Source organism: Camarhynchus parvulus, chromosome 5, assembly GCF_901933205.1.
Source record: "Camarhynchus parvulus chromosome 5, STF_HiC, whole genome shotgun sequence".
NCBI lineage: Eukaryota > Metazoa > Chordata > Aves > Passeriformes > Thraupidae > Camarhynchus > Camarhynchus parvulus.
Genome location: NC_044575.1, coordinates 16753053 through 16765060, shown reverse-complemented (window position 1 = coordinate 16765060; position 12008 = coordinate 16753053). Strand labels below are relative to the sequence as shown.

The 12008-nt window shown below is 41.4% G+C and overlaps 1 protein-coding gene across 6 annotated transcripts in view; it reads left to right on the top strand.

Annotated features, from left to right (window-relative positions):
* TSPAN4 (tetraspanin 4) overlaps nucleotides 1-12008 on the top strand; it is a 416627-nt gene that overhangs the window by 179720 nt on the left and 224899 nt on the right. The window contains exon 1 of one of the 6 annotated variants that reach the window (XM_030950217.1): nucleotides 11426-11514. The exons of the other annotated variants lie outside the window; for them this stretch is intronic. Coding sequence (XP_030806077.1) covers nucleotides 11448-11514 — 67 coding nt within the window. The 5' untranslated portion in view covers nucleotides 11426-11447. Of the gene's footprint in view, nucleotides 1-11425; nucleotides 11515-12008 lie in introns of those variants that run through there. 6 annotated transcript variants of the gene reach the window in all.

The window sequence follows — 12008 nt, the reverse complement described above, 5'->3', positions numbered from 1 at the left end:
CTGAAGGATGCATTTGAAACCTAATCCCTGTACCTCTCTTGTACTGTGGCTTGAAACCCAAACTATTTTTGTAACATTATAAGGTGTGAGTATCAGTAAATGAGATCTTTGAAAAAACCCCAACCACCCTACAGAATCCCTTGGGAGCAAACTTGTCTATATGTGGGTGAAGCTGCAGAAGTTGACAATGTCTGTATAAATTAATGGAGGGAAATGCTCTGGAAAAAGTTTTTTTCCTTTATGAGGTGAAATCAGTCCCCCAGAAACCATGCATTTGGTGTGGTTGTGAGTTCTCCTTATTCTGGATGCTGACAGTCTCTTGGGACTGAAGTGTAGTGTTTGTTCACCCATTTAGTATCAAGATGTGCATCACATTGATGGTTTTCAGAATGAGGGGAAGCATGGGGAAGGCAAAGAAAATGTTTTCCTTGTAGGTGTCCCTGTGGAAAAAAAAGCCATTATGTCTTTGTTCTTCCCTTGTACTTTCCGCAGGCATCTTGTTTGTGCAGTGTTTCTCAAAACATTTCTAGGTCAAATCAATCTTTTTTGTACCAGCTTTGACCTCACTCTTATTTATTTATATGACCAGCTGCTCTCTAGATAAGTGATACAAAAGAGGTAAGGAAAGGAGAGAAAGAGCAAAGGCAGGGAGCAACAACTTTTCTGTCTTCTCTGCCTCTGTGAAATATATATGCAACAAATAACCTGAAGGATTGTTTTTAATTCTCCCATTAACTAAGCTGCCACCAGAGATGAGGGTAGCTGACATGAGTAATCACTTGTGACCACAACTAGCAGTATTTATCTCCTTCCATTGTTGGGAATGGAAGGTCCACAGCTGTGCAGGGTCCTGAAGATGCTTTCTGTGGAGCACAGCCATTATATTCTTGCCACTGGAAAGCCATGGGATTATCTTGATGCTCTTCAAATGTTCCTCACATGACATTGTCATCAGACATATCATGCTTCCAGTTAAAGGAATGTGTTTGGAGTGCATAGTCTCTTCTCCACATTGCAGAACCAGGTTCCTCCTCAGTCTTGTATCCCTGGGGAATGTATCTTGAAAGATTCAGCTTCCTCCTACAGAATTTTCATGCAAGTTTGGTAGGGTTGGTAATAATGATAATTCTTAAGATTAGAGCCAGCCACTTATGATGGTTATCTTAGTAAGTAAGTAAGGAGAGTGAGCCTCACTAGACTTCCACAAAAGCCCAGGCACCTTCAGAAAGTGTCAGTTACTCTTTGTGGATGGTGAAAGTGACCTCCAGAGAACAATGTGCTGCCAAAGATTATTTCTGCTATCCAAGATATCCTACCCTATTCACAAAGTTTAAGAAAAAGTAGTAGGATTATCCCAATTTTACAGATTAGATTGGAAGCAGACTAAGTGTTAGTTAAATGTGTCAGAGCCAGAATTTGAATCATAATCATCTGAATCTCAGACTGGTGCTTTAGTCTCTAAAAAGGACTGATGTTCTGGAGAGAAAAGGCTTGCAGCAGTCAAAGTTGCAGCTTTGGGGAAGTGACTGGCCAGAAAAATTAGTGTTAGCCAAATGTTTTTCATTTCCATGTTTGTGTGAGAGAAGCTGTGCATGCTAATTTGGTAAAAATTCAACTTCATAATTTAATTAAAAGTAGTTGTTATCTCAAAACTTTGCAGCACTCCCACATTTCTCCTGACAGCTTGGGCTGTGTGGCACAGACAAGCTAGGATGGTTTAAATGTCAAAATATGCTTTACATTCTTGTGTGTGTATATATATCGGTGCATTATTGAGTAAAATAAAACTATGCAGTGTGACAGATTACGTTTCTCTAATTGTCATCATTCTTTACATGAATTTGTGGCTGTCAAGAGAAATTTGCACTTCTGGAAGCATGAGGAACTTTGGAATCATTTATGCTGAAAATAAGACCAGGCCTTGCCCTGTGTAGCTCTTTCTTGAACATTGCTGGAAATGGCTGAGCTGATTTCAATACATTTGGTTTTGAAAGCTTTCCCTTGCTTTGCTAATTACATACCAGGCTGTATTTCATGCAGAACTCTGACCATTTTTCTCTATTATCAATGATTTTTACTTTTTGTGGGAATAAAGAAGCAGGAAGCTTGTATGCTGAGGGAGCTGGTTCTTCCTGTGGTCCTGCTGGATGGCCCCAGCTGCTGTGATGTTTGTGGAGCGAGGAGCCGGTGCACCCCCATGAGTTAAAGAAGGTTTGAGTTCTCTTTTTGGAAGTGGATGTGAAGCTAGCAGTAGGCTAGAACTGGGAATCTGTTAGCTAGGTTTTGCTTAAACCGGAGAACCTGGACCAGTTTAGCAGAAGTTAAAGAAGCACTGGATTCTCCTGGAGCATTATTGCTGGTGGACAAGGGGCTGACATGACCCAGCACTTGCAGCTCAGAAAGCCGACAGTGTTCTGGACTGCATCAAAAGCAGTGTGGCCAGCAGATCCAGGGAGGGGATGCTGCCCCTCTGCTCTGCCGAGAGCCCATGTGGAGTGCTGCATCCAACTCTGGGGTCCAGCACAGGAAGGACATGGACCTGTTGGAGCAGGTCCAGATGGGGCTACCAAGATGATTAGAGGGAAGGAGCACCTCTCAAACAAGGAAAGACTGAGAGAATTGGGATTGTTCAGCCTGGAAAAGAGAAGGCTTTGAGGTGGATCTAGTTGTGGCCTTCCAGGACCTGAAGGGAGCCCACAGGAAAGATGTAGAGGTACTATTTACAAAAGCATGTAGAGCCAGGACAAGGGGGAATGGCTACAGAATGAGAGAGTGGGTTTAGATTAGAAAGGAGGAAGTTCTTTGCTTTGAGTGAGGGTGATGAGGCACTGGGACAGGTTGTCCAGAGAAGCTGTGGATGCCCCATCCCTGTCAGTGTTCAAGGTCAGATTGGATGGAGCTCTGAGCAACCTGGTCTAGTGCAAGGTGTCCCCACCTGTGCAGGGGGCTGGAACTAGGTGATCTTTAAAGTATCTTCCAATCCAAACCATTCTATGAATCTATGATTATTGTATTAGGTGTGTGTTAGGCAGGCTGAAGTGATGCATGCACATCACCCATGGATATACTATTATGAGGTTGCTACAAGGAGCCACTGAAGAGCATGAGAAAGGGAATGAAGTAATTAAAAGAGGCAGATTGAAACAAAGATGACTCACCTGATACCTTAACCATAAATGTCACCAATAATTTCTAGCTAGGCAGAAATCAACAACTGCTGTTCCAGCTGGCTTTCCTATTTCCTGTAAAAATATTTAATTCTGAGTTTTGTTTACTACGCAGGAGCAGTCTTTTGTATGCTGTATAGATCTAATGCCATATATTGTCACTTAAGGGGACAGTATCCCCATCAGGGATACTGGAGGTGCCAACCTTGACACTAAAGTGTCTACTATAATTAACAAGCTCAGACCCTGGAGACCTTAAAACTGTGTGCTCTGGTTGCCAGCTGGATCTCTGGGTTGAGAGACATGGTTCAAATGGCCAGTTGCATGTAGGAATTTAGAGACAGACAGCAACAGGGGCTTCAGCAGTGCTTCAAGTTCCACACACACACCTAGTCTTTTTTTTTTTTTGTAGCACATGTATCGCATGAGCCAGGGATTGCTGTATTGGTTTCCTCAGATTCCTTTACCTGGTTAGATACACTGTTGCTTTGAGAGAAAATCTGGTATGGAATGCCACAGGCAGAATGCCTTTTCCTTGTCCTGCCCTTCTGGATGCAGATGGATGCCCTCTGTACGCTTGCAGCAGCAGCAGCCAGGCACACCAGTACATCACACCACTTTCCTTCTGCCTAAAATGAAGGAGAGCCTACTTCTGATTAAAATTCAGCCAGAGGCTCTAATGCTGTAGTATTAATAGCAGTCCTGGCCTTGACAAAAATAGCTGTTAAATGGGGAGTAAAAAGCTTTCTATGTTTGCCAGAGTTATAATGGAAATGGTGGGGCTGTCATAAATACGATGTTCGTAGTTAAAATTATTATGGCTTAACAATTTTCCGATGCATTCCATTGGGTTATTTCCAGCACATTCAGATCTCAGAGTTGTAAAGGCTTAATAGAAGATCTTGACAGTGAGTCTTCATCAGTTGCAGAGGAAAAGTAGGCAGTGTTTACGAAATACGCTCACATTCTTTACTCATCACCTTGATGTTGCTGCTGTGCTCGTTTGTTGTCATCTTTATATGTGTCAAACTCTGTCAGGAAACGCTTGAACCAGTTTATGGCTGTGGATTGCTAAATTCAGTTGCTGGTGTGGTGCACGCTATATGAGCCTAACAATGCTCATGGCCTTTAAATTCACAGGTTGACTCCTCCTTATCCTTGGTGTTCCACAGAAGTGCCTGGAGCTGGGCCAATCTACAATTCTTGAAGCCTGAGCATGATGATGCATCACTGATGCAAGTTACTACTTTTAGGGGAAAAAATAGTGTTTAGAAGGAATCAAGCATGCATGGGTTAATGCTGAACTGTGAAGCATGGCCAGAAGTTGCATTTTACAGATCTTTGTAGATGCCAAGGAAGTCAGGGAAAATTCAAATACGAGCCTGTGTGATAATGGTAGAACAATAGTAGCTGAAGAAATGTACAAAATATTTTTTCCCAGCAGTAAAGTGAAATACTGTTCATTTATGATCCACACAGTAGGAACGTGCATTTGCCTCTCTGTAGCTCCAGTTTGTAGCAGGAACTTGAACACTGGATGGCTCCAGCTTTCATTAATTGTTAATTCTGTTTCTTGTTTCTCCAGAACAGAGGCTGAACCCTCCTCAGTATTTTTTCGCTGATTCCTAGGGGGCTTTGTAAGTGGAAGGAGACCCATGTTTAGAAGTTCTTCTGCTGATGTGCAGGAATATTACTTTCTTCTCATTTTAGTGTATTCTGAAGTAAAGGGAAAAGAACTATTAATTTATCCTGAGGCCAAGAACTGCTCAAACCCTAGCGTGGCATTATGATCTTTGTAACTGTAGAGAGCATGTTGCTGAGTATGGAGGACACCCCAGAAATACTGGACTGCTAATACTTGGTTGAGGTTGCTTGTTTATCTCATACTAAAGAGACGAACTAGGTCTGGAGGAGCATTCCCATTTGCAATTAGTCAGTGTACCAGGAAATACCCTGCTGTTTATCCCTGGGTATCTCAGCTGACAAAAGAATGCAGCACAGCCATATCAGACAGCAATAGAGAGCTCCCTGAATTCTCACCTCTTGTTTTGCAGGGTTGTGTATGAGATGAGGCTACTCAGTTGCTTAGTTAAATATATCCTGAAGTGCCTTTCTGAATCCATAGCCTCCTGTGTAAATTACTTTTATGAAGAAATAATAATAATAATAGTCCTAATAAAATATTTCTGCACTACTGTAAAAATAATGTATTTTTTGCAGAGAAGGTGTATGACTGCATAAGCAAAAGAAATGGGATGTGTATTTTATTGCTTATAGTCAGTGGTTTTTCCAAAGCTTATAAGCAAGCTTGGTATATAATGCCTTTGGGATCCCTATGTAGGCAATAGTGTTTGCTACTAACACCTTGGTCTTTGTATTTTGGTAGCACTGGTGGTCTAAAGATTTACAGGCAGGGCTGTAATGTTTTACCAATCAACAGCTACACCTGCAGAAACTCTCTGAGAACCAGTAAACTTGAGGGGGAAAAAAAAAGCAGTGGAGAGTAATTATGATATGGGCACTTTGAGAAGTGATGTCCTAAGAACACTTTGGTGCAGTGGGTAAACAGTTGGGAGACAAGAGCATGAATGTACAGACATGTCAGAGTAAGCAGCATTTAAACTGCTCTTCTGCTGGTGGTTGTGGTCTGTCTAGGTGAGGCTGCCATGCCCTGTGACTGTGTGGGCTGTGGGCAGTGTGGACAACCATCAGGTATTCCTTTCAATACCTGCCTCTCCTACCAACTGCTCTTTTCCAGGTAGCAGCTGCCTGTTAGATCACCTGAGCTGTCTGCTGCTGACTCTGTCTTGGATCCCACCCCTGAATGATCAGACTTCTGCAAAGTCTGCTGGATGCTGGATGTGCCTCTCAGATTTCTTTCTTGGCTAGTAAGGTTGCCTTGTGTGCTGCTGAGGAAGTGGCAGGATCCAACCTATCCTCTTAGAGAGATGCCCTTTCCAGATTTGATCTATCACCTAAAAGATAACCTGCTGTGATTAATCAAGGCTCGGCTGTCTCCTTTGATCAGAGCTTCAGTTATTGATCCTGTGTCTACACTGCGCGTAAATCATTCAGCTTTCACAGAAAAGAACATCATGCACCATTCTGGTGCCCTTTGGTCAGAAAGGAGGGTGTTGGCTGTCCTGGTTTTTAGCAGCATAGCTGAGAACCCACAAAAAAGCAGAAGCTGTGAGCTAACAAAGCAATGGCTGTCTCCAGTCTTCGAGCCTGCTCTGAAAAATACAGGGCTAACTGGATGCTGCTGTTCTTGCTGTGCATGCTGGATGTGGTTAGGACTCCCAGGTGTGTGGCAGCCTTGGGTAAATATGAAATATTCTGCTGGATTTATCTGGGGAACAGTTGAAGCATGGAAGTGCTGCACTGAATCAATGGCTGATACTCACAAATTCGAAAAATGTGTTGCTTTCTTAGTCTTCCTCTCTGGAAAGCCTGGAAGTGCTGAAAAATACTTTTGCATAGCTATTATTATTTGTAAAAGAGGGCTTTATTGTAAGGAAGGCACCTGCTATAAGTCACACAAGCTAAATAACATTTTAATATCCACTGTTCAAAATTGAATTACCTGAGGAAGAAGAGGGTTTTTAAAATTCATTTTCTGTTGAATCATGTGTGTGTGATTCCATTTAGAGAAGTTTGGAAGCTGAACATTTGTGTTACTGTCTTGTTATGATTCTATTTGGTCCTGCATTTCCTCCCAATTTATGTTCTAAGAAGAATTACGAATGTGGTAACACAGGAGACTATTACATTGTTCAGTAGGTGCTATGACATTTCTTATTTGTATATGTATTTTAACAGAGTTTGCTGACATTTTAGCTCGTGATCTGGGAATGGGAAATAAAAAGAGGTGATCAGAAAAGAAATTACAAAGATGGGAAAAAAACCAAGGTGTGATCTAAGAAAGTCTCCTCAAATTCTATCTACAAGAACTTCTGAATGAAACCCTTGATTTGATGCATTTCACATTATCTGACAAATAGCATATATTAAAAAAAAAGAAGCCAAAATTAGAGGTAAATACAGGAGAGGTGGGCTGCAGTACTGAATTTAAAAGGTTGGCAATTTCTGCTGTTGGTTTGACATTTGATTGTTGCAGGGGATTTGGTGTTTCTGTTGCAAGTAGAATTAAGGTTTCCTGTGAACAGCATATACAACACCACGACATGCCCTCCAACTTCATTGATGGACAGTGTTTTGTACCCAAAATGAATGTCTTTAATATTACAAGCACCTACAATTTCAATAGCTGTAGCTCTTTTTGGCAGAACATTCAGATGCAGATTAAATAGCTGTGTTGTAAGGTCTTGAGTTCAGGCAGGAAGGCAGTTGTGAGGCAGAGCAACACTAGCACAGCATCCTTTTTCAGCAGTAGCTCAGAGCAAATGCTTAGGAAATAGTAGAAGAAATAAGACATACAGGGATAATTGAGTGTTCTGACTACTTAGAAGCCAACAAGCAAAGTGACTGCATTAGTGCAAGCCCGAAGCAGAGGCTCAGAGATACTGCTTTCAGTTCTCGTCTTTGGAACAGGATACAAATATCACACTTGGAGATTTTCCACATGAGCAGTCTGGATTTGAATCAGTGCAGGGGGTTCAGTTTGAGGCCTCTGGCTCCCAAGTGGGGCTGATCCTGTAAGCATCCCTGTGAGGTGGGTAAGACTTCTGTTCTAGGCATGGTGCTGCAATGACATGAACAACAAATTAAGCCTTAAGGTAGCAACTGTCCTGTGCTGAGATTGCAAGGCTGGCTCACGGTGGCTGCCTGGGTGTTTGTCCTTCTCATGCCTCTGCATTTTGGATGAATAGCGATAATAACTATTGAGGATTATTAGCTCTCGAGGCTGCTGAAGAAGAGGAAAGAAATGTATATTTGTGGGTGTCTTTTTGGGTTTGGTTTCTGTCTGTATGTGAGTGCAAAAGGTTTGCCAGGCACTTAGTTTGGGATCTAAACTAGAAATACATCTCCTCTTTAGGAAGCTCTCCCTTTCCCCTCCTTCTGCTGCACTCACACCAGAGCAGTGCTGCAAAGTGGCAGCAGCTATTTCAGCTGTCAGGTCATTCCTCTCACTCGCTGTTCAAGCAGGATCCACACAGCCTGGCTATACTTCTTGAAGAGTAACAGAAAGACCTGAAGATGCCTCCGAGTTTCTGCATTATAACTGCTATTTAAAATAATTTGATGTTCTCCCTGAAAATTGAAACTATAAAGTTGATGAATTGGTTTCAGATTCTTTTTTTCTGTTGGTCTTCAGTTGCATGGACTGTTTAACACCAGTGATGGATAGTTTCATTACAGTTCTTGTCCTATAAGCATATAGGATCTTTATGAAAAAGTGATTTAGGATTTCTTCATGATGCCTGAAAATGTTATAAAATATACCTTGCATGGTGCTAATCCTCAAAAGTGAGATGAGTAGGATGTTTTTTTCTGGAAGAACAAAAACTTTAAAACCTGTTAGAATTTGGCACCCTAAATTGCTGCTTTTTAAATCTATTTCCTCTCCATCCTCCTTTCTCATATATTAAGGCCTCTCTGGTAATTGTGATGGAGACTGCTACAATACTTTTTGAGATGTATTTTTTGACACTGAAGAATTTTTTCTGTACTTCATGTAGGGTTTTTTCCTTTTTCTATTTGACCATTGAATCCAAGCCAGGCATAAAATTGAGTACAGAAGGGAAAAGCTTGTCTTTCTAAGTGGCAAATATTTAAATAACTATTTTAAACTCTTCATTTAGAAACAAACCAGCAAATGTTGAGACCCTCACAGATGGCCTCATATTGCTACTCCCTGTTTTAGGCACTCCTCTGGCCATCCCTCCACATTGCTGTATGAACCAGTGAGTTCACTGGGAGAATGGTGAATAATTTCCTGTCTGGTGTTAGCAGTCTCCAAAACAGCCAGATTAAAAGTTCATGGAGGTTATCTTGACTTTTCACCCTCTGGTTTTCAAAGAACTTGAAATTTGCTGAATAAGGTATTAAAAGCAGAAGCTATCATCAGACAGTCTTGGGTTTGTATTAGTGTATGGTTTTTCCTTCCTTTTGAATTCTATTTAGTAGTATGAAAGGAGAACTTTAAATATTCTGTTGAAAAGGAATGGGTTTTATGCCAGTCTTTTTCACTTTCTCTTATTTGTGAGAGCCAATAACTTGAGGCACTGTCCTTGAACTGGCAGTAATTTAACAGGTAGGAAATATGTACTTCCTAATTCCTAGGTGAAAAGTGATAAAAACTGTGAAGTTACTTGCACAGGGGTTTTGTTAGCTAGACTTATTCTCTCCTGGCTTTTTGTAGCTGATAGAGTTTCTGGCGCTCACTGCAAATGAAAGGGACTTCTGGAGAGTCAGCTCATTGCAGAAATAGCAGCAGGCTGGTCTCTGAGAATAATCTCTCACAGAGACATTAATTCACAGCAACAGTGTTTCTTCTGCTTTATTTCCCCCAGAGCTGTGTTAAAGTGGCTCAGCCTTCTGGATGTTACAAGCTTGTATTGCTCCTTTAACCTTCTCTGAGCTTCAGGTTGTTGGTGTCAGATCTGGCCCACTTTAAGATATGTTTCATGGTTTTTTTACACACTCTAATTTAGCTTTCTTCTTCCCCAAGTGGTGTCCTTCATTTCTGTTTTCCTTGCACTCTCCACCTACACTTTCTCAATAGTCTCTGTGTAAGTATGAAGCAGCAAAGGGTGGATTCCCAGTACCAAGGTCTTGCTTTAAAAGGAACAGATCCTTTCAGAGTTGCAGAACCAGTATGCATGATGCTAGAGGCAGCCAGTTGTGAGTGATGTGAAATAATCCTGTAATTATTCCATTACTTTTTCCTAAACAGAATATCTCCAGAATGCCAACTGCCCCAGCTTTGGGTGTATCTGGTCACAAAATTTGTCTGTAAGTTACACATAGCATTAAGGTTACTCTAAGTGTTTGTGTGTACTGTAGCTTCCATTGCAGCTGCCTTTTGAAGGGACCTTACAGAGGGGTTGCTGCCCCAAAACTCATTAGGAAGCTTGGTTGATTGTGGCATTTGCTGCTTGTTGGTGACCATAACTGTCTTCCTATGACCTTGGCAGTCTCAGCCTTTGCACAATATTTTTTATATTGTCCTTGAAACTCCAGATGGCATTTTGTGTGATGCAGTGCTGTTGATTCTTATCTCAACCTTCATGTGCTTCCACAGGTTAAGTACTAATAATTGACTGTTGTCAGTAGGTCTGTCAGTTTTACCTTGTTCCCCTTGTGTTTTAACCACATATTTCTGAGAAATGCCTACAGTTACTTTTCATTGTCTAAAGCAAAATATGAGCAAGTGAGTGAGTCTGCTGGTTCTTAGGTATTTGGACCTTATATGTATGTCCAGCTATACACCTATGGACTGTTCTCTGCTTAAGTGATTATATAATGTGTTGATAATAGTTGATTATGTAAAAAAAAAAAAAAGTTGGTTTTTATTGTTATTTATACCTCCAGTATTTTTTATTTCTGAAGTACACTTGTAGAATCCTGTAGGCTTGAGACAGCAGAGTTGGGAAATTTCAGGTGGTCAATATTCTCTGTATAATCTTGAAAAGTTAGTTCAGGTGTTTGCCTTTGATTTATTGCTAATTTTTTACGTAAGATAATTCCATATTTTAGAATGTTTTATATAAAAAGCCATCTTGGTCTGTTTTGTGAATTTTTTGGGATTGCCTGACCTTGTGATTTTTCTTAAAGCACATTGTGATTTTGTTTGACACGTAATGATTTTTATGTGTGTCTGCAGCCTGTCAGCTGAAGATCTGAGCACGTATTTGTTAAATGCAGGCTGGGGTTGGTGGTGTACAAGACAAACCATATAGACAGTCATTGCTCTGAGCTAATCTTATCTCCCAGAGCAAAGCATTTCTGAGGAATTTCTAATTTTGACAACTGGGATCAAATGTCTGACTTCTGAGGGCTGACAATAATGCCAGGGGCTGTGCTGCTTTGTCCTGTTGGTAGCAACTGTGCAGTTAAAAACCCCACTAAATGCCAGGGAACCATGCATCTTAGCTGGTCAGGTTCAGGGTGGGTGTGTGTGCAGGGTAAGGCATCGGCTTCAGCAGTCTTTATGGGGCAGAAATGCTGTGGCTGCTCAGGGGTAAAAATAGTTCTGGGTTTTCAATGGCTGCATTCCATGGCTGGAGCCTGAAACCATGAATCAGGGCTCAGCTCTCGGTCTGAGCGAGACCAACTGCGAGAGGGCTGCAGACACCCCGAGGGGAGCAGCTGGCTGAGATGAGTCTGAGCCCAGCTCCGCTGATACTCTGGGAAGGACCTGTGCTGCTTGTACACTCCCAGCAAGGTATTGTACATTCACGTTTTGATTTCCAGTAGGAGCGTAGTTACTTGAGTGTGAATAATTAAAGATCTACTGAGCCGTGCAAAATTTGCCACTCAACCAAAGGCAGCTTCTAAAATGTGTCCGTTCTGTGTGAGTTCAGCTTCACAGAGACTTGTAGCTTCACACCTTACAAGCTTCCAGAGACCCGGGATGATATATTGTGATTGGAAAGGCATGCTGCTCATTCCCACCTGAACACTGTTTTGTGTCAGTGTTTGTCCTTGATTTTTCATGGCAGTTTTTTTTTCAGAAATTTTCCAGCCTGGAAATTCCTGGGAATTTAAATATGTAAATAGTAGTCCTTTGAAACCCTTCTGCGAGAGTGCTTTTTAAAACTGTATGTAAAACATGGCTGCTTAACTCATAGATCTCTTTAAAGCTTCATGAGATCTGTGCAGGTTTAAATTGCCTCTTGAAAGAATTCAAATTACTGTTCTCAGCTATTTAAAACATGG